This window comes from Typopeltis vanoorti, chromosome 1, assembly GCF_054136105.1.
Source record: "Typopeltis vanoorti isolate ZY-2024b chromosome 1, IOZ_Tvanoo_1.0, whole genome shotgun sequence".
Classification (NCBI taxonomy): Eukaryota; Metazoa; Arthropoda; class Arachnida; order Uropygi; family Thelyphonidae; genus Typopeltis; species Typopeltis vanoorti.
Genome location: NC_143549.1, coordinates 38,765,046 through 38,789,247, shown reverse-complemented (window position 1 = coordinate 38,789,247; position 24,202 = coordinate 38,765,046). Strand labels below are relative to the sequence as shown.

The following is a 24,202-nucleotide window of genomic DNA, read 5'->3' as shown; positions in this document are numbered from 1 at the left end:
ACTTATCAGATCTCTATGATGATGATAATGGTAACATGATAGATGATTCATGGTACCTACAAGTTAAATGTAGCAACAGATACCATTCTACCGACAAGAAAGGAGATACAACACACATAAGTAAGAATCGTCCTAATAATAAATCCAGTGGAATCCATTCAGGACATCTATAAAACAATAGAATTACATGAAGATTTTACAACATCTATCTGCATACCAATTCCAAAGAAAAATAATGCACAAAATTGTGAGGATTACAGAACTTTGAGCCTAATATCCCATACATCTAAAATTATTTTAACTATTGTTAACAAAGAAATTGAAAGAGCCTTAATCGGTGAATTGAATGAACAACAGAAAGGCTTCAGAAGAGGAATGGGAACCATTAATGCTATCCTGGAACTAAAAATACTAATAGAAAGATCACTTGAAAGAAATAGGAACATATTCATATGCTTCATAGACTTTCAGAAGACCTTCGACCAGATTAAACATAATAAAATGTTCAGTATATTAAATAAATTAGAAGATCATGTACTTAATATTATAAAAATGATTTACACCAAACAGAAAATGCAGCTGTTTAACAATGAGACTTCTGAAGTGAAAATAAAAATAGGAGTTAGACAAGATTGTATCCTTTCACCAAATTTATTTAATATCTATAGTGAGGCAGTGATGAAAAAGATTGAAAAACAAAAAATATGAATTAGTATCAATGGTATAAAATACAACAATCTTAGATATGCTGATGATACCATTCTAATAGCAGAAAACAGAAACAAATTAATCAATCTACTGCAGCTACTAATTGAAGAAGGTAAAGAGTTGGGATTAGATATAAATGCAAAAAAGACAAATTTATGAAAATCTCAAAAGAAAATAGATCCAAGCCAGAAATATTCGTAAACAATATGCAAATTGAACATACAACAGAATACAAATATTTAGGCACCTACTTTACTGCAGATGGAAAGCAAGATAAAGAAGTAAAAATAAGAACAGCCATAGCTAAAGATGCCTTCTGGAAAAATAAAGATCTGCTTAGAAGTTCTGTGGGTATCGAGACAAAGAAAAGAATGATAAGAACATTCCTTTGCAAAATCTAGAAAAATTGTGTGAGGGCTCCAGAAATACGACTTAAATCCTCTTTGCCCAAGGTCTGCTTTATATAAATATTATAGGTGGTTTAAAAACTAAATGTTATAAAACAAAGTAATGAATTCTTCTCACTGCATATTACCAGTTTTCACATATGGAAGTGAGACCTGGATATTCAAGAAGAGAGTAAGACAACAGATAATGCCTTTGAAATGTGGTGCTATAGGAGAGCTCTGAAAATCTCATGGACAGATTATGCAAGAAATACAGATGTCGTACAGAGAATGATAACACAGAGATATTTATTACAGGAAATTTTCCAGAGAAAGATGAGATTGGCAGGACATACTAAGAGGTTTGGCGGGACAGAGGATACTAGCAGTTTTAGAAGAAAAAATTATGGGAAAAGGATCAAGAAGTAAAAAATGAAGGGCATGGTTTGAAGATATAAGATCATGGACAGGATCACATTGCTATCCAGAAACAAAAAGGAAAGCCACCAACAGAGAGAACTGGAAGGACATGGTGCTGCACCCTCTTACTGAGGAAGCTACATGTTGATATTAAATTATTATTTATGAATAATGTATATAAATTCACCCCTCATCGTAAACATTTAGTGAAAAAAAACAAAACAACTGTGATAAGCTGCACATTTTAAAATCCACATTAAAGGAAAGGATATTTTTGTATAAAATAATAAAATATCAACCAGTTGGGAAGAGAAGGCCAGGTAGACCTCAGTAAAGGTTATTAGATGGTTAACAAGACCGGAATAGACCAATATGGTCTATATCAGGAATTAGCTTTATGATGATGATATTTTTGTATAATTACATGTAATATGTAGTGAGAATTAAAGAATTTATTACTTTGTTTTGTTATCATAATATTTAGTTTTTAAACCATTAATATTTATATAAAGCATACCTTGGGCAAGTGAAATTTTATTATGGCTAGTGGATTCAAAAACAAAACAAAACTCCAGAAACAAAACAAGTTTTATTTCTGGAGCCCTCTTATACAATTTTTCTAGACTTTGCAGAGGAATTTGATAGAATACTACATGACAAACTACTGTTGACAATTGAAGTGGAGATGATTGACTAATAGAAGTTATAAAGTTGGTTGTGTAAGGAGTGCAATGTTTTGAAAGTGAATGGTGACAAGTAACGGGGTTGTCTTTTAAGATCACTGTTGCATAATTTATACCTTGATATATATATATATATATATATATATATATATGCCAAGGTATGGGAGGAGATATTCATTTGTTTACTGATGATGCCGAACTTGGAAGAGTAACGGCAAAAAACATTGATGTGATGTTATTACTAGAGAATTGAAATTAAGTTTGTGTTTTAGGTAGATGAATTGGGATTCCAGCTTGCAGGAATAAGGCAGTGATAAGTGCCATAGTATTAAGGCAGTGATCAGGCCACATCTACATTTGTGTTTGAACATCTGGTCACTTCTTTGTGGATTCAGGATTCAACACACATCTTCCTCCCCTTATATTTGACAAGAGTTCCCTTGACAAACATGAGAGGAGGAAGATGATTGAGATATAATTGAGACATTAGTTGGTGAGAACTTGTCAAATGGAAAAATAGGGGAAATATTGTATAGGGCAGTAGACACTGGAAGAATGGAAGTTATCTGTATAAGAATCATGTGAAAGTGAAAAGTTGATTTTGTATGTATGGAGAGCAGTGAATGAGTGAAACGTATAGGTTTTGCCAACAGTGGTTCGTGATTTTTACTACCCTTCTTGAAATATTGAATTTTTAAGTAATAATCCTTAACCCCACTGCCTTTTAATTATGTGGAATAGTGTAACAATTTCAAATATAGATGCCCATCAATATCTGAACTTCATCAAAAAAAAGTGGCATAATATATGTGTGTTTTTTGCTTTCTCTTGTCTAGTATAATAGAGCAAAACTTCAAGAATCTGACATGGCAAAGAATTCACAGGAGGAAAGAGTTTTGCCCCGTAAAGAGGTAAGCTAAATTATGTAGAATTTAAAAAAATTTATAATTAATGTAGAATTTAAAAAAAAAAAAAAAAAAAATCTACTGCACATGAAAATTTTAATTTTCATGTGCAGTAGATTGTTTTAAAACACTTACAGAGCTCTCTTCAAAAGGATAAGTGCCATAGTTTATATATGGCATTTGTTTACACAAAAAAATAGATATAGAATATGTTACGAATTTTATTTTTTAAAAAATTATATTGACTCTTCAGTGCTTGGAGGAACTACTGTTATATGTAAAACTTTTTTGAGCATTTTAATAATTAAAGAAGGGAAAAAAAGTAGAATAGGGGAAAAAATAATGAGATATCTTCTGTATTATTATGTCACAAAACATATTTGAATGTAATAATACAAATCACAAACAACAGATATAGTGTTATAATGTAATATAAATTATAAACACCAGAAAATCCAGTTATGGTTGCATGAATTAGCAGATTTTGAGAATAAAATTAAAGGAGAAATTTACAGTGTAGTTTGAAATCAGATAACTTAGATGCATTTGCTCAATTCTTCCAGAAAGTCATAGTGTAATAGTAGAATTTCATGATACCTTAACTATCAATAGATTGCTTTAAAAAAAAAAAGTTCAGAGAAGGAACTAATCATAAGTTCAGAAATAATGAGTCATAATTAAGGAATGCATTACAACCATAAAACACATGTTTTGAAATGGCACTGTTGTATAGTTGATTGATTATTGAAATAGTTGAATGTTATGTCTTCGTTATACACAATTTTATTCTGTTCAATTTTGCTATTAAAATCATCTATATAAATGAATTTTAATGGCAATTTCTTAATACTAGATTTCATTAATCAGGGAGAAATTATCATAAAATGCAATTGTAGTTTTAAAAATGTATTATTTCAAATTACAGCTCACTTTTTTTTTTTTTACTTAATTTTTTATAAAATACAATTTTATTTATTTTTATTGAAATAGATAAAACATTTAGGGAATAAATTAGTGAAATTTGTTGAATGTTGCATTCTCATATAGTGACATAATTATCACAGTTGAATTGAATAAAAGTGGTGCCAGAAACTTTATTCCAGAAATTTGTTCAAGCATTGCGACTTATAGATATATCTGCATAAAACATGATCGCCCCAATGTTGCTTTAGTCCAATGGGATTGAAGTTTTGAAGCTGTGCTAAAAATTTGATCAAATCAGTTCAATAATATGAAATATTATTGAACTGATAAAGGAAATACTCTACTCCACCCATTACTTTTGTGTATTTTGTCTAAATAGGTTGAAATTCTTATGACAACATAAACAGAAATACACTTGAGCTAGGTTATAACATGCTATAGGGGGCCAACAAAATTTCCTTGTTACAATCATCACTCACTCTATCAGTGATGAGTTAAATCTATGCCTATTTTTTTAAATTCTCAATAACTTGATAAAAAATAGATTGTTTCAAATAAAAAAAGTATTACAGAAAAAAAAATTACATACCTAGATATTATTTGTATGAATATTCTTGTATAAACTACAATACACATAATATTGAACACTTTATTTTTCAATAATTTTAAAACCTTACACTTAATACTAAACATAGTTTATTTCTCTGTTCTACTATTTAATGATAAACACAATTTCAATTATCCATCAAACTGTTGTTACATACAGTTGTTGTTATGTGCCATCTAGTCATTTTCGACTCTTGGTGATCTTGTGAACAAAAGCTCTCCATCCCACATAGCCTCTTGCATTTTCTTTCAGCAACTGTAAGTTATTGGTAAGTCCTATAGGTAGAGATGACTTTGCTAATGCTTCTGCCTGGTATCTCCACTTGGGTCTGGCTCCCACTGAGGAGACCTCAGTAAAGGTCGAAACTAGTCGGGGTAGTGGCCCTTCCCTTAATGCATAACATTATACTTATCTGCAAGGAGATGTGTTTTGCATTATGGGAGATACTGAGATAGAAGTGATGTTATCTTGCTCCACCTTTGCAACGAGTTGCCTGGTGTTGTACTACCTTACCCCAGTCCTGAAGATACTTTCAGGTACAAACTTTGTTTGCTCACACTTGGATAAAGGATTAAACTAAATTTATTATAGTCTAACCAAGTGAAAAATAAACTTTCAAAAAATTAATGCAGCTTTCACATCCATACATCACTACTGGAAATACCATGCTTTGATAGTTACATACAATATCACGTCCAAATTGTTTAGCAAATTTTTCCACATTAGCCTTCAAGATCAGACTGCCTATTGAGAATCCAGCACTTCTTTCTGTAGTGAACCACTAAAGCATTGCTTCATCAACATTTGTAAGCCTGGGCCTTCTGAAATTTTTTGTTTCAGTTATGTGCTTTCTGGTAGTGTTATATAAACATCTTTATTTTTCATCACTGCCTGTACTGTTGAAGAGGACAAAGAAAATGTTTTGCACACTTCAACATTTTTCACACCATGTTCAACCTCACGAATAATTTTAACTTTTTCACAAATCCAAGTGATGCTTTCTTTTGGACATGAGTCCTATGGAAGAGTTCATTGTTAACTGATTTTATAGTCATGGCACTGTTTGGGTAAAGTGGGGCTGGAGGACAGAGGCTAGACTGGAGAGATAGGTATTGAGGGGTTGTTCCCTAAGGACAAGATTAGATTATAAACCATCCAGTAATCCAATGCAGGTGGTCATAAAAGCTTAGCCAATCCTTTCATTTTTATCTATTCCAAGAACTGTGTGTTACCAAAATTTTTACATTGTTTTCACACCATGTTCAACCTCATGAATAATTTTAACTTTTTCACAAATCCAAGTGATGCTTTCTTTTGGACATGAGTCCTATGGAAGAGTTCATTGTTAACTAATTTTATACTCATGGCACTGTTTGGGTAAAGTGGGGCTGGAGGACAGAGGCTAGACTGGAGAGAATCAAATGCATAACGGTAGAAGACAAAACGAAGCTAAGTTTTCATTACTGTATTTAGTTATATTTCATTTTATTTAGTGTACTTAAATGTTTTGTTTTGCTTGTAATTGTTTGTACTTTTTTCTATTTATTTAATGGAATTTATTAATTGAATAATTAACGATTACGCTACTCGGCAGTAAGCAATGATGGCGGATTCAGCTGCAGTTGCAAGTGGCGTATCACCAAGTCCTCCACCATTTAAGAACTCGATTATAAGAAATATCATAAAGGACTTTGTGGCATGTATGCGTCTCGAGAATTAGATATATGGCTTGTTAAAGAGAGAGTATGTGTGCAAAATGCAGGCAGTGGGAGGAAATAAGTGTCGAATTATCAATATCCAACCTTATTACTCCAGGAATGGGGAATGAATGTAGGAAGACAAGTAGCGTGATAGGAGAGAATGAAAAAAATATATGTATGAATGAGAAAATAATAGTTGATAGTGTGGAAGGCGTGAATGACTGTGAAAGTTTAGGAGATGGTTTTGTTTGGGAGAGTGAATTTCGATTAAGAGTGACTGACCTGCAGAGGGAGATAGATGAGCTGAAAGAGGAGGTGGAATGTCTTGTGAATGAGAGCAGAAGTATGAAAGATAAGATTAGGAGAATGGAAGAGATAAATGCAAGCCGAATCAGAGTGGGGGAGAGAGAGAAATTTGGGAGTGTTAGAAGAGGAGAGAAAGGAAACAGAAGAGAGGGAGTGAGTGAGAGGTATGTGGGTGCTAGAAGGAGAGAGAATGGAAACAGTAGAAGAGAGGGAATGAGAGAGAGAGGTATGGGAATGCTAGCAGACAAGAGGATGGAAACAGTAGGAGAGATGGAATGAGAGACAGATATGAAAGTGCTAGAAGAGGAGAGAATGGAATGAGAGAGAGATATGGGAATGCTAGAAGACGAGAGGATGGAAACAGTTGGAGAGACGGAATGAGAGAGGGATATGGAAGTGCTAGAAGTGGAGAAAATGGAAACAGTAGGAGAGAGGGAATGAGAGAGATGTACGGGAGTGCTAGAAGAGGGGAGAATGGAAACAGTAGGAGAGAGAGGTATGGGAATGCTAGAAGAGAGAATAGCAGCAGAAGAGAGGGAATGAGAGAGACCTATGGGAATGAAAGAAGAGGAGAGAATGGTAAGAGGTATAATGTATGGCGACTCAATGATCCGTGGTGTTCAAGATAGGAGGCGTGAGGAGTGTTTGCCAGGAGGAACAATAGAAAGGGTGGCTATGGCAGTTAAGAGAGGTGAAACGGTGGATGAGATGATTGTGATGGTAGGAACAAATGATTTGAGTGATAATGTAAGTTGGGCAGCGAGAAATATGAGATTTTTGTTTGAGGCTGTACGGAAGAAGACAGAGAGAGGAAAAATAGTGTGCATGTTGCCTAGGTATGATAATGATGAACTGAGCAGAAGAGCAGTGATATTGAATGGCATAATAGCGAGAATGTGTGACAAGAGAGGACTGGTATATGTGGATGCTTGGAGTGCGTTTGAGGAAAGAGAGGAATTGTATGCGAGAGACCACTTACATTTGAATGAGGAAGGACGTAGGCATCTGGAGAGATTGCTGTTCTGAACGAGTCAGTGAGTCCCAGGGAGGATGATAGCAGGGGTGGCCTCTTGTGGGAATGGATACTTGGGAGAAGGGAGACGATGTCAGGTAGCACTGAGCCCAGTGGAGTCTAGAAGGGATAATGCTGGGTCTAGAAACAATGGCATTTATATGTTTTATACTAATGTCAGGAGCATCCGGAATAACGGAGAGGAATTGGTGGCGCAGATAGCATCAGCCTGGCCAAAAATTATTGAGATCACTGAGACGTGGTTGACAGAAGGGGATATAATAACAGGAATAGAAGTCGCTGGGTATAGCATTTTTCAGGATAGGAGGGGAAAGCATGGTCATCACTTATCATACTGCTTATGATAAGTGATGACCTATGTCCTCTAAGAGTGGAGGCTTTGGAAGGAAGTGAGACAAATGATTTTGAGAGCGTATGGTGTGAGGTAGAGGTAGGCAAGATAGGATATTTAGTGGGGTGTTGCTACAGACCCAGGAGCACAGAGGATGGGGACCAGGAGATGTTTAGACAGCTAAGTTTGGCAAGTGCAAGAAGAATGATTGTTATGGGGGATTTTAACCACAGTAGTATAAATTGGAGAGAGGAAGATGCATGTAGCAATAGGGGAATGGGATTTCTAGAATTCTTGAGGGATAAATGTCTTAGGCAACATGTAACAGAGGGAACAAGAGGTTCAAGAGTTTTGGATTTGGTTATAGCATCAGAAGAGTTGATAATAACTGAGATGACATCTCTCCCACCAGTTGGAGAGAGTGACCATATGGTTTTGACTTGGAAAATGAATAGACATGCAGGAGTATCAAAGAGACGGGAACTTATGTGGAATTATAAAGCAGGTGATTATAATAGTCTTAGACATCAACTTTGGGAAGTTTCATGGAGGGAGGAATTGGAAGGCTGGGATATCATTAGTGCATGGGAAATTGTGGAAGAATATTTGTTAGCAGCAATGGTAAGTTGTATACCACGAGTGAAGAAGAGGACACAATTTGGAGTAAAGTGGATGATAAACAATATTAAACAGGAATTGCATGCGAAAAAGAGGCTATGGAAGAGATATATGGAGACAGGTGAAGGGAGGATGCATGAAGAATATAAGACACAGGCCAGAAGAGTGACTAGTGTGGTACGGAAAGCAAAACTGGAATATGAGAGGAGGTTGGCCCTAAGATCCAAAGAAAATCCTAGGGAATTTTTTAGCTATGTGGCCAGTACAAGGAGAAATGACTGTGGAAGAATGATATTGTGGGATAAAAATGGGAATAGAGTGACTGATGCAGAGGACATAGTGGAATTGTTCAATGAACACTTTATTGGAGTATTTCATCCTAGAGGAGTCGGTTTTCATGCTAGAGGGATAGGGCTGGTTCGAGGTTTAGAGGTACAGGAGGAGAGTGTGTTTCAGATACTGAGTACTCGGGATGTCAGTAAAGCTTTGGGACTGGATGGTATTTCACCACGAGTTTTGAGAGAATGTGCCAGGGAACTGACAGTGCCTTTAACCTGGCTTTTCAATGAAAGTTTGGCTTCGGCAAAGGTGCCCAGGGAATGGAAGGAAGGTAAGATAGTGCCATTGCATAAGGGTGGTAACAGACTGGAAGTGTCTAATTATAGGCCAGTCTGTGTGTCATCAGTAGTTGTTAAGATCTTGGAGAAAGTAGTGAGGGACCGTATACAACATTGGGCAGATGAGGGTAATGTTATCTGTGAGAGTCAACATGGATTTGTGAAAGGGCACTCTTGTTTTAGCAATATGCTAGTCTTTTATAATAAAGTTACAAGAACATTAGATGAGGGAAAGGCATATACTGCAATTTTCTTAGACTTAGCAAAGGCATTTGACAGGGTGCCACATGATAAGCTGATATTTAAGTTGCAGCACATGGGTCTGGATGTCAGATTGGTCAACTGGATTCAGGATTGGCTGTCTGATAGGTATCAGAGAGTTGTGTATGGTGGAGCAGTTTCAAGGAGGCAGAGGGTTACAAGTGGGGTCCCACAGGGCTCAGTACTAGGACCTATATTGTTTAACCTTTATATCAATGACATTGCCAGTGGATTGCAAGGGGATATTCAGTTGTTTGCGGATGATGCAAAGCTGGGAAGGATTATTAGTAATAGTGCAGATGTGGTAGCCCTGCAAGAGGATTTGAATAAGCTAGATAGATGGGCAAGTGAATGGGGGTGTCAGTTTAATGCAGCAAAATGTAAGGTCTTAAGGTTTGGGAAACATCGATGGGATGCAGCATACTCTATGGGAGGAGTTATGCTGGAGGAAGTAGAGGAGACAAGACATCTGGGGTTGATGGTGGATAGAAACCTGAAGTTTAGGGTACATATTGCAAAGGTGGTGAAGGTAACACAGAGGATTGCTGCAATTATGAGAAGGACACTGACCTGCAGTGATAAGAAGGTTATCATTCCGTTGTATAAGTCTCTGATCAGACCACACTTGGACTATTGTTCTCAGATTTGGTCTCCAGGATTTGAAGGGGATAAATTAACTGTGGAAAGGATACAAAGACGGATGACAAAGATGGTTTCAGGACTGTACAAGGATAGTTATGAGGATCAGCTGAGGGAATGTGGACTGCAGAGTTTGGTGGATAGAAGGAGAGGTGATATGATTGAGACTTTTAAACTGTTGAGAGGTGGTTACAGGGTTGACACTGGGGAGTTCTTTCGCTTGGTTGAACAGCGGGAAGGAGTGATGACAAGAGGCCATCCCTGGAAGTTACGAAAGGAAACTGTGAGCAAGAGGGTGAGGAGTGGTTTCTTTGCGTGGAGGGTGGTTGAACCGTGGAATGCATTGCCTGATGGAGTGGTGAGAGCGAGAACGGTCAATGAGTTTGAGGAGTGGTATGATAGACTTTGTGTTTCTTAGGGGAATCTCCCCTCGATGATTCTTGACAGACTTTATGTTCTTAGGAAGGACCTCCCACGATGAGTCTTTTGACTCCATGGAGGCCTGAATAATAATAATAATAATAATAATAGTATTCATGTAGTATACTCGTTATAAAAGTGAGCAATTATATGGGAATATGTAAATTAAAATCATTATGGCTTGTTGCTCATTACAACTGTGATCTCATTATTTTCATCCTCGTTACAATAAAGTTTGACTATATATATGTATATATATTGTCTGAATTCATTTGGAGTCATATAAACCAGTGCTTCCCAAACTTCTGGATATCAGGGCCCCCTTTGCAAAAATTAAAATATTTCACGGCCCCCTTCGAAAAAAAAATCGTAATAGAGATATATTATTATAATATTTATTGTATTTATATTCAATACAAAACATACACAGCAAATATTGCAAAAATCAAATGCATATATTAAATTTTTTGCCTCTTACCGTTTGGTTCTGAAGACGATGCGGCTGTTCTGGTAAAATATGAAATACTGTCCTTTTTTTTTTTAGTCTGTTTCTGCTGCTTCTGATTGTTCGCGGGAATTTTTTATTTTTTATCAACCACTTATCCATCTCAGGGTTAAATTTTTTAATGTAGAATAGATCAAATAATATCACCACTTACCAATACTGGCACACCACAGACTGATAACATGAAATTAGTGAATATTACCTGAATAAGGGAATCCCCCCCCCCCCCCCCACGGACCAGGAAGATTTTTAACTTTTGTGACTTTTTACAGTAATTAAGCCTAACGCGAAACAGACAGCAAAGGCAGTCTGTTTATTAAAATGTGCATATGATTGGTGCGGTATTAACAAAAGATCGCGCAACCGAAAGATAAAATCATAGCTGACAATTGAGTTGAAATGCTAACTCTCTTCAACAGAATTCCATATGTGAAACTGCCATAACATTCATTATATATATATATATATATACAGGGTGTTCGGGATAAATTTGACATATTTATAATTAATTATATTTTTCCGTAAGTTACATGTATTAACACACACTTCTCTTCATTTAAAAGTTTGGACCCTTCTTCATTCATATACAAGATGTCAGAAAGGATGGATAGCTGGAACCCACCTGAATCATGGAAGAGAATAACTTGTATCATGATGATTTGTGCCCGCCATCAAAATAAGGATATTACGACTGCTGCCCAATGCTCCCTGAATACAGTAAAAACAATCAGGCATGAACTAGAGACTTGCAATGGTGACTACGAGGATGTAGCAAGAAGAAAGATCCCTAGCAGACGATCTGATTGCGTTCGTACAGCAGAATTCCTCGCAAATCTGCAGGAACAGGTGTTGAAGAACCCTGGCATTGGAATTCGGGCTTTGTTCGTGGAGTTGCTAACTGTAGTCAAGCCCTGGATAACAAGGGTAGCCAATGGTAGGCCGTATGTATGGCAGCAGGATTCGGCCCCTTGCCACACCTCTGGGAAAAGTCAAAAATGGTTGTCTGAAAATTTCTACGACTTCACCAGTCCAAATGTTTGGCCTCCAAACTCCCCGGACCTTAACCCCATGGATTATTTTGTATGGGGCGCAGTTGAAAAAGACACCAATCGCACTTCCAGTAATACAAAAGCCCAGTTAATGGATAAAATTAAAACAGTTTTTGCGACCCTTCCCAGGGAGACTGTAGCATCAGCTTGTTCGAGGTTCCGAAGCAGAATTGAAGCTGTGATCGATGCTAATGGTGGTTATTTTGAGTAAATCTTGTTGATAGTATTGTAATTAACTCTGCCTGTAATGTTTTTTTGTCAATTCATTAAATTTAATAGATACAAAGAAGATTTTCTTTTTCCTTACGAAACTGTCAAATTTATCCCGAACACCCTGTATATATATATATTACTTAGTTTTAACATTTTTACGAATTTTAACACGTTCAGTTGAATTTTATTGCCTGCCTTGGGAAATCGAACTCGCATACATCTAATTAATAACGATAGTTTTTAGTTAGATACTGTGTTTGCCCATGCAACATATGGTTTTGTTTCAGTCTATACAGCATAGTTTCTGTATAAGGGGGCATGTGATTCATTAATTAGTGTGTTTTTATCCCAGTTGTCTCTAATTGCACTATTTGTTGAGAAATATATTACACAGACTCCTCATACCTTATTCACTGGCATAATAAAAGTGCTTATTTTTATTGCCTCTGCAGTATAGCGGCTCTTAGGGAGGGCGTGTTGTTTACCACTGCAAGCGAGTTACTATATCCCCACATGAACTTGTTTAAGCTTTTTTTCATGTGTGAAGTATATGCGAAACTTTTATTGGTAACAGAAAACTAGCTCAGATGACAGTGATAATATAAAACGAGTTTTGATATGTATATAAAGTCAATATCAATAGTCCCTGATTATGAACGCGTTATGAAAGGGACAGAAAGATTTGGAGCTTCCCTGGAGAGCACTCGAAGTAAATACAATTAACCACTGCTTTGAAATGAAACATATGAATAAGCAATATTTACTAATATTCGTTAAGCACCGAAATACGCAGGAAGCAAAGTTTGTGAACCAACACCAATGTGTGAATTTTTCCATTAAAATATAAAAAATAACAAAAAAGAAATAAAAGTTAAATACGTTTCTTTTAAAATAAAAAAAAATATACTTAGTCTTAAAACATTTAAAATTTTTCATTATTTCACGGCCGCCCCCAAGGGGGCCGCGGCCCACAGTTTGGGAAGCGCTGATATAAACAATGCAAAATCTTGCAGAAATCCCTTCCAACTATTTCATTTTACTATAGTGTGTCAGAATTTCTCAAGAACCTTAAGCAATACAGCTGTTGTGCCAAATTTGATTTTACTATTGTGATTTAATGCTTCATGTTTGGCTGGCTGTGTTATTGAGCACATCTAATAGTGATTGGATTAATGATATTCATTTCAGAGCCAAAGTAGTTAGTGATTTACAACAGCACTAGGCTTGGAGTCACTTCTGTGTCACCTGATAAAGATATCTTAATTTTGATTGAATTTTTCTAAATATGATTATGAAACTAAAACAAGTTCATATTTTTGGTCACAAAAAAGGTTTGGACCTATTTATATGTAACTTTTCTTGATTGGAGATTAACATTAAGATGTTATGTATCTGCTTAATTAAATTAAAAACTAATTAATTAAATTTTTAAAAATAATTAAAATTTTATCACTTCTCTGAAACAGCAATTTTTCTACTTTCCATCATCTGATTGATTAAATCAGTGTACTCCTTTCTCCTGAGATGACTACAATTGGTATATCCATCCTATTTAATCTTGGGATTTTTCTCTTTCAAATTCTGCTACGCCCAGTTTTTTTTAACGGAGTATAGATAGGTATTATTCCTTAATATTTTTGAAATTTTGTTATTTATCTCTTTTAACGATAAGTTTCAAATAAAAACATTTCATTACAGCTCTATCTGTCATTCTGCAAGGCATTTTTGACAACTATTTAAACTAAAAAAAGAAAGAAAAGGTGAGGATTAATATCAAGGAAATATAGCATGTCTCAACATATGGTTTATTTAAGAGTTAGGCTACAAACATATACATTCTTTGTATGTGCTGTTTATCATGACCAGAGATAGTCTGCATCCACTACTGTTGGTAGGCCGATGACTGGTTAGAAAATAGATTACGAAACTGGTTAAGAAAAAAAAAATTATAAATATATATATATAGTTTGATGCAAATAGTTGAAGATGTAATTTGAAAGAATACAAGCAGAGAGTCAATAAAAAGAGGAGTGCTGATCTGAAGGTTACATTGTTAGTTGACTTATAGAGGATTATAGGAGATTGACTTGAATTATGGATCCTACCTTAGTTGCATTATTCAATACCTCTTTGCTTGTCTTCCAGTTATATTATTATTTTTAGCTACTTGCAGCTGACTGAAAATATCATTTTTTACTTTTATTTTTTATTTGTTGTCATCCTTTGGTCTGTTATGATAGTGTTAATTATTATTATTGTACTGGCACCTCCATGGAGTCCAAAGACAGTATAATAGATTGTGTGGATAGTTTGGGGAGACCCAAACTATCCACACAAGCTATCATACCTCTCCTTGAACCCATTAACAGACAAAGCACTCACAACTGACACTGGCAACCCATTCCACTCATTCGCAACTCTCCAAATAAAAAAATCTAGTCCTCATATTGTTCTGGCCCCTCTAGCCAAGTACTAAAACAGCTCCTCTGCATCAATCCTATAAAACCCTTTAAGCAATTTAAATGTTTCTATCATATCCCCTCTTTTTCTCCTATCAGCTAACTTCTTCAATCCACACACCTTCAATATATATCCTCATAGGAAACAGGCCACTCACCATCTTGGTCACTTACCTCAGAATTCTCTCAACGCTTCATCATCCCCAAGAAACCCAGGAGACAAGACTTGAGCACAGTAATCCAGATGTGGGCATATCAAGGCTTTATAAAGGCCTTGATATGCCCACATATCTATATATGTGTGAATAACTTCCTCATTTCTACTTGTTAATGTGCTCTTCAATAGCCAAGTAATCTTATGGGCTATCTTAGCAGTATGTCCTTTCCTTCATGCTTACACAATGATCAGAAATACATTGTGAAAAATTATGGAGACAACTACCGTGCTAGAGTAAAACTTTAGTTAATATAAACCAAAATGAACACTCAACGTTTCAACCTTCCTATGAGGGTCAAAATGTCGAGTGTTCATTTTGGTTTATATTAATTAAAGTTTTGCTTTAGCACAGTAGTTGTATCCATCATTTTTATAACAATATCTTTAACATAGCTTTTAACCTGTTTATCCCAAAATGCATAACTTTACTAATTATAATGAGCCAAAGGCTTCAATTCGGCAACATGAACTTATTTAAGTTAAGGGATATTATATCCCATATTGTTTCTTAGCCGAATAAGAAACTCAAAGAGTTTCATGCCGAATATAGAAACTATATAAAGTTCGGCAATTCCAAGCATAAGCAAATACTTGGATAGTGCAGCACCTGACCCTTGAAGGTAGTGCAAGCTGAGGCAACTCATAGAAAGTGTGGAGCAAGCTCCGATCACTATTCTTGATATTTACCCATAATGTGAACTTAACTCCTAGGAGCTGTATTATTGTTCAACATTATGAGAGAAGGTAACTACCCAGACCGGTTTCGACCTTTTTTGAGGTCTCATCAGTGAGTAAGTAGACCTAGTTAATACCAAGTTTATAGCAAACACAACTTACATCCCTTCTATGAGAATTGCCAAGAGGTGTCCTATTAAATTACTAATTATAATGAAGAGCCAAAGGCTTCAATTCGGCAACATGAGCTTATTTAAGTTAAGGGATATTATATCCCATATTGTTTCTTAGCCGAATAGGGATGTAAGTTCTGTTCGCTACAAACTTGGTATTAACTAGGTCTACCTACTCACTGATGAGACCTCAAAAAAAAAGGTCGAAACCGGTCTGGGTAGTGACCTTCTCTCATAATGTTGAACAATAATACAGCTCCTAGGAGTTAAGTTCACATTATGGGTAAATATCAAGAATAGTGATCGGAGCTTGTTCCACCCTTTCTATGAGTTGCCTCAGCTTGCACTACCTTCAAGGGTCAGGTGCTGCACTATCCAGGTATTTGCTTACGCTTGGAATCGCCAAACTTTATATAGTTTCTATATTCGGCATGAAACTCTTTGAGTTTCTTATTTGGCTAAGAAACAATATGGGATATAATATCCCTTAACTTAAATAAGTTCATGTTGCCAAATTGAAGCCTTTGGCTCTTCATTATAATTAGTAATTTAATAGGATACCTCTTGGCAATTCTCATAGAAGGGATGTAAGTTCTGTTTGCTACAAACTTGGTATTAACTAGGTCTACCTGCTCATTGATGAAACCTCAAAAAAGGTCGAAACCGGTCTGGGTAGTGACCTTCTCTCATAATGTTGAACAATAATGCAGCATAACTTTATATTTCTCCATATTTAAATCAACCTGCAAGCTCTCCACTTTGCCTTGATTAACTATTACTCTACCTAATTCGCATCATCAGCAAACAACTGAATATTTCCTTTCAGGTTATTTCCTGTATCATTTTTGTACAAATTAAACAGTAGTGGTCCCAGCACTGAACCATGCAGCACACCACTAATCACCTGTTTTTGCTTTGATACTGATTGGTTTAAAATTTGCTACTGCAGTCTTATAACTTCCCATATACAAGGGAATTATTTTGCCCTCTTTCCACTCCCTTTAAACTCTGCCAGAGCTGAGACTTAAACAGCCTAGTCAGAGGCATTGCCAGTTCCTTTGCACATTCTCACAACCCTAGCTTATATCCCCCCATCTAACCCAAGAGCTGTATTTACATAGAGATTCAAGATTCTCAATATCCTAAGCACCTCCAATTCATCGACCTCTGTGCCCACATTAGTGTCTGTTACATGTTAAAGCAGTAACCTCACTTGGATGATATACCCTTGCAAAGTGGTCGATCAGTGACTCAACTATTTTATCTGCTTCTGTCACCCCATGACCATCATAACTCATTAAAGTTAATCTTTCATAGTCATTCTTCCTCTTTCTTTCATGTAATGAAAGAACTCTTTGGGATTTCCTTTACCCTGCTCGTCTAGATTCTCCTATTTTGCCTTTCTTGCCTGAATCTTGTACTGTTCATGAATTTGCTGGTTACCTTTCTCCTTATATACCTCCCACAGCATTTGCTTCTTTTACACTCGTAGTGAAGAATTTATAGAGACAAAAACACGTGTGCTGGAATAATTACAGGTAACCCTCATATAACGTAGCACTTATACAGCGCAGTTTACAAATTGTAGTAAACCTTGTTCAACGCGGTTTCGATATAACATCATCATCATCATCATCAAATTCCTGTCATGTACCCTCAAGGGGTGTACAGGATATGATAGTACTACATGAAAAATTTACATCATTACTAACTTCCTATCTACAATTTTCCTCCAAATCAGTCTGTTACTTGTCAAGACTCCAACATTATCAGATCTTATATTTCTATCGTCTAAGGCACTTTGTACCGTATCAATGCACCTATATCTTGGTCTTCCTCTGGGTCGTTTTCCTGCCAACCTGGCAGAGAACACTTGTTTTGCTAATCTTTCCTCTCCCATTCTATTTAAGTGACCATACCACCTGAGATTAGCTCTGCTAACGCATTCCTGGATGCTGACAATGTCAAGTTCTTTCCTAATATCCTCATTTTTAATATGATATTGCCATTGATGCCATCTGTTCACGCCTCTAATCTTTCTCAGGACTCTCATATCTGTGGTCTCTAGTCTTTTGTCAAGTGTTTTACTTCTGACCCAACTCTCAGATCCATAAGTTAAAACTGGTTTGAACACTGTCTTGTATACAGCTAATTTAGTGTTCTGACTAATTTCTCTCTTATTCCATATGAATTTATTCAATTGACTTCCCGCCATACCAGCTTTGCTGATTCTGTTGTCTATTTCTATATTTAATTTACCATCTTCAGTAAAAATTGTGCCTAAGTAGCTGAAATGTTTTACTTGTTCCACAGGTTCTCCATTCAAAACACAGTTGACATTTTCAATGATTCTGCCTATTTTCATTGTCTTTATCTTTTTATTACTGACCTTCATACCATATCTATTACAACAGCTATTCAATTTAGTCAGAGAATCTTGCAGACTTGTAGCGGATTTATTTAGAAGTATAACATCATCCGCAAAAAGCAAAGAGCTGACATTAACATCTCCAATTTTGATATCAGGTTTAATACCACTTTCCTTCATAATGTGATCCATATAGATAATGAATAACAGAGGGGATAATGTACATCCTTGTCTCACACCAGATTTAACATTAAACCATTTTCCTGTACTTCCTTCAATTCTAACTGCTCACTTACAACTCAAATAAAGACGAAGTATTGCTTGATATAATGCCCCATTGACACCATACAACTGCAGCGTATTGAATAGCTTCTCTCTTGGCACCATATCATATGCCTTTTCCAAATCGACAAAACTTAAATACAGATCTTTGTTATATTCCCATGCTTTCTCGACTATTTGTCGTAAAGTGAAGATCTGATCCTGACAGCCTCTATTTGGCCTGAATCCAGCTTGTTCTTCACCAAGCTTTTCTTCCACAATTCTTCTCAACCGTTTCTCAAGTATACTTGCATAGATCTTGCCAGGAACACTCAGTAAGGAAATACCTCTGTAATTCTCACATTCAGTTTTATTTCCCTTTTTATATATGGGTGCTATTAGAGCTCTACTCCAATCATCGGGAATTCTTCCCTCTGTCCAGGCTTTCTGAACTATGCAGTGCAGCCACTGTAAGACTTTTATACCACCATACTTCAGCATTTCTGGTCGAATATCATCTACTCCTGCTGCCTTTCCACATTTCAAGCATTTGATGGCTTTCTCTACTTCAAGTATGGATATGTATTCCTGAGTGCATGCCTGGTCAGTGTTTTTTACCACTATGCTGTCATCACTGCTTGTTTCATTTAGCAGTTTTTCAAAGTAATTACTCCATACTTCAAGGATATCTTTTTCTCCTGTTTTCATGTCACCTTTATCATCTCTAACTCCTTTTACAGCACTCTTTCCTCCATTCCTAAGCTTCTTCAACAACCTCCAGAATATTTTGCCACCTTCTTGATATTTATTTTCTATATTCTTGCCAAAGTCCTCCCATGACTTTTGTTTAGCTAGTTTTACACACTGTTTAGCTTTCTTACATTTGTCTCTGTATTCTGTAAGAGTAAAAGCTGACTTATTTGCCAGGAACTTTTGATATGCTTTCTTCTTTTCCTTCACTGCCTCTTTAACTTCCTGTGTCCACCAGGGAGTTCTGATTTTTTATCCTTGCACACAACCTCACCACATGCCTCTCTGGCAAAATCAATCAATGTTTTCTTCAGTTTGCCACTGAATCTCCAAGGTTTGATTCCTGTTCTCAAACTCTTTCATTTTCTTTTCAATAATCTTTCTGTATTTTAGTCTACAGTTCACATCTGAGAGCTGCTCAACTTTTATTTGCTTTAAAACTTTCTTTCATGTTATTCTTTTCAGTACGAAATTCAATTTTATCCTGCTCAAGACTAAATAGTGATCACTTCCAATTTCAAATCCTCTGTACACTCTGGTGTCCTGCACCAGGGAGAAAACAACACTATCAACAATAACATAGTCAATGAGACTTTTCTTATTCCTAGCCTCTTCTCTCCATGTGAATTTGTGCACATTTTTATGTTGGAACATGGTGTTAGTAATAACCAGTCCATCTCCTGAGCAGAAATCCAACAGATATTTGCCATTATTATTAGCTTTGCTCTTTTCTCCAAATTTTCCCAAAATATTTTTGTATGTCTCACAATCATTTCCTACACTGCTATTTAGATCCCCAACAAGGACCAACTTTTCCTTTTTCATTGTGTCAGTTGCTTTTTCTAAAGCCTCAAAAAATTCTTCCACTTCTACCTTAGTAGAACCTTCTGTGGGACCATAGGCACAAATAAGTCTCATTGTCCAGTTCTCCATTCTCATATTTGCCCACATTACTCTACTTGAGACTGACTGCCATTCAAGAAGATTAGCCTCGTATTTTGTGTTGAATACTATGGCTACTCCTTCTTTTCCTTGATTGTCATTGCCTGAATATAACATTTTGTATTTATTGCTCAGAAAGATCTCACCAGTTTTGGTCTTTTTTGTTTCAGTCACCCCTATTATGTCGATATGGTACTTACCTAATTCCTCATCTCCCTTTCTTTCTACAAATTCTAGTAACCCTTTATCTTTTGATATGTTTTTTACCATGTGCGACATAAAAATCTAATTTTATCTTCGTTAAATTTGCATCTACCCGTATCCAGTGGTGAGCTATAAGGGGCTCGTGCGAGCCCCTTTTTCTTCTTGTTTACTTTTTTTACTTTTTCAAAAAAAAATTAAATAAAAATTTTTTTAAAACATTAAGCAACAAACTCATATGATAATCTAACAAAAATTAGTCTATTCGGCAGTGTATAGATTATTTGGAATTATTGTTTCAACTCCTCTATAACGAATGCACCCAAGTTTGAAAATAAAATAAGCGCATGCGCTATCTTTACGTTTCTCCCTTCTGCTAGCGAATCGTATGGTAAAACCAGTAGCCAATCAAATGTTTTATAAAAGATTGTATTATATTTTGATAGTTAAAAAATTTTTTTCTTATGTAAGATTAATTAACACAGTTGATTATGTGCAAATATTTCATGTTTAGATCGTGAAATATTTGTTTAAAAATGATAGCCTTTAGAGGTTGAATGGAATTTGTACACAAGCTGTATTAATAAAGTTTTGGTGTGAAATACGGCTTTTTTTTTTGTTCGATGATCCAAGCCCTTTGTTAAAATTTCCATAACTCACCACTGTCCGTATCACACATGTAGTTATAAGTAGTGAATTTATATTAGGGCAAAATACCCTTTGGCGCACACATGTACATGAATTGTTTACCATATAAATGTTTATTGTTGAAATTTGTCTTCGTTTTCTGCAGGAGAGTGCATTAAAAGTCATAAGTGTGTTAATCCCAAGCTGAGAACTTTATTTTCTGGTGAGTTACATACAATATGTAATGCTTTTTTTTATGTAAAAATTTTATTTTTATAGTAATGGCCACTTAGAGGGCTTTTGCGATATGGGTGAAACGAAATTAGTGAATTAATTGATGGGGAATAGATTTAAATGAGGAGGAACTCTACAATTAATAGAAGACGCCAAACCAAATGGCGGAGAAAGTTCTGCCGAAGATTCTGATTGTGATGAATCCGTTAAAGAATTCAGTTTAAAGAAATTAGCAGAAGGATTGGACTTGGCAAGAAAGTTAGGAAGTTGTTTTACGGATAATGATCCCTCAATGGAGCGCTCTGGAAAATTCACGAGACAACTGGATATTTGTTTAGCTCCATATTTGAACTTAATAAAAAATTGCAGCATAGTGGTAAGCAAGGTTTTATTACTGACTTCTTGATAACTAAACCAGCCGAAAGTATGCAACGAGAATTATAGAAATGATGTCCAAGAGATTTTCAAGTGATGATGAGGTTCAGTCACTTGTAAATAAAGAACATCTACGAATTGTTATTTTTGAAGAGAGTGATGACGATTAAAATATGCACTTTATTTTATTTTCCCTAAAACGTTTAAATAAGTTCCTTATTTGTCTCTAGAGCAAGATTATGTAAACAATAAAATAAAACAAACCCTTATCCTACTCATGGTACTGCTAACCTGCTGTAGGTTTACAACAGTTCATGGGCAGCAGTCACATAAAAAATATAAGACAGTCTTTATTTCCTTAATGGCAGGTATCCTACTCATTATAGATATGGTAGCTGACTAAACATGCATTACATGTTCATGTCTAACAGAGATAGACGAATTTTGTCAAAAGCCCATGATGTCTTTGGAGTGACTAATCATTATTTGTCTGTATCCTTGTGTTTATTATCACCTTGGGATGCAAGATAGATTTCATGCATATTCATGGGTGATTCTCCTTTTTCAGTAACAAATGCATTTATTATACAGAGTGTTTCAAAATAAATGAAGACTTTCAATTTATTACTCGATAACTAGTTTCATATTATAACTAGGTTACCGAGCATTTGTAACATGTTAATGTTACAAATGCTTGGTATACTACAATAACTGTGATAGTTCCTTTACAAATTGGTTTAGACTACATGTTCATATGAAACCTAGTTACCGAGCAGTAAATATTTGAAAGTGTTCAACTTATTTTGTGATACCTCATTCATGTTCAACTCATTATAGTGAACTTGCTTGGTATAACAAAAACAAAACATGTCAGACTGAACATCATAGCATCAGATGCTATTCTAAATGAAATTTACTATGGTAAAACTTTGATTATAACAAAGAATTTCCTTGGTATCTCTACAGGGTTGTTATAGTGAATATTGAATGTATATTTTACATCACTTGACAAGTTTTTGTATTCATACTGGTGTTGTTTCCTAATCTTTCACTATAAATAGTTTTTAATATTTTATTATTATACAACAGGTGATTAGAAGACTGCGTGAAAGGAATGAACCTGTGCTCTTATTTGGTGAAGCTGAACTAGAAGCTTTTCAGAGACTTAGAAGACTGGAAATTTTGGAACCTGAGGTGGACCGTGGTTTTAGAAATGATTTTCAAGAAGCAATGGAAAAAGTCGACCAGGCTTATCTTGATGAAATATTAAAATCTCAAGGTAAAACTGATGATGGAAAGTCTATTAATGATGTAAAAGTGGAAGATGAAGGCACAACTATTGAAGAAATTAAGGTATTTTATTATTATTGCTTTAGGTTTTCTTAATTTCTGGGAGATTCAATAAATTTATGAGACAAGTTTTAGTTTCAGGTTATCTAATATTTTAAATGTGAATTTTGAAATATTTTAAATTAATGCCGCTTGGATTTTTGTTTTATTTAATGGATGGTTATTTTTAATAGTTGCATAAAGAATAGACTATCTAAAATAAGTCTTCTTTTCTTTTAATTTTGTTAGAGGATAATTATAAACATGATAGTAGCAACTAGAACTAAACCTCAAAGTCTAGAATACTGGTGGAACTAATGCTCTAGCTACCACTATGCAGAACTTAATGACTAGTTGGTTTGCAGCAACTAAATCCTCTGCCTACAGTTTCTTATTGGTGGACTTGTTAGTAGTCGTAAATATGTAATCATCTATCATTGTAGCAAACTCATGGGGACCACAGAAGTACTTCATTATAAGGGTTAGTTCATCATCATCAAATTCCTGATATGTACCCTTAGGAAGGATAGTATTACATGAAAAAGTTTCTTCATTACTAACTTCCTATCAACAATTCTGACTTTTTGCTATTCACTCTGGTTTCCCTGACAAAAAATGGGAGACCTTGTTAATTTGGCAGTGTCCCAGTCAGCATGAAGTTCTGTCATGCTGTACCATCATTTTGCATTATGGTTTAAGCCATTAAGAAAAACCATTTAGTCAGCTAAATCCCAAATTACTAACTTATCCTCATTCTTTCATTATCCAGGTGCACTTAACAGTGTGCACTGCAGGAAAGTGAGGATGGACATTAGGTTATCTGCATTCCTTTTATATTATATTTTTATATTTTTAATATTTTCTTGTATCTATTAATATTTGAGATATGTAATATCTTTTTCAACAAAAATAATTATTTTATTTGCACGTTTTCATGCTTGCATTCAAATTCATCAAGGATATCATCATAATAAGTTTTGCGATTTCATTTTTATTAAAATTATGGAAAGATTGGCTAAATATTCTTTAGAGTTGATCTTAAATAAATTTTAATTAATTTTAATTTACTAAAGTTTCTTTGAAGCCAAAGAGTAAGGAATATTCAAAAAGCAACATTGAAATTCAGATATGTTTCATTTAGTCTAAAGTCATGAAGAAGTTGCAGTATCTTAAGTGAAGTTACAGTTTTAATGTTTGGTTTAGTTTTGAGGCTTCAGACTTAAAGCTTTGGATTTTGCATGTTAGTTCATACATGTTTAAATCCAT

The 24,202-nt window shown here is 35.2% G+C and overlaps 1 protein-coding gene across 1 annotated transcript in view; it reads left to right on the top strand.

Moving 5' to 3' along the window:
* The window catches only part of Prp18 (pre-mRNA processing factor 18), a 118,708-nt gene that overhangs the window by 34,742 nt on the left and 59,764 nt on the right, over positions 1 to 24,202 (top strand). The window contains exons 3-4 of the mRNA XM_090415762.1: positions 3,034 to 3,108; positions 22,697 to 22,960. Coding sequence (XP_090271888.1) covers positions 3,034 to 3,108; positions 22,697 to 22,960 — 339 coding nt within the window. The remainder of the gene's footprint in view (positions 1 to 3,033; positions 3,109 to 22,696; positions 22,961 to 24,202) is intronic.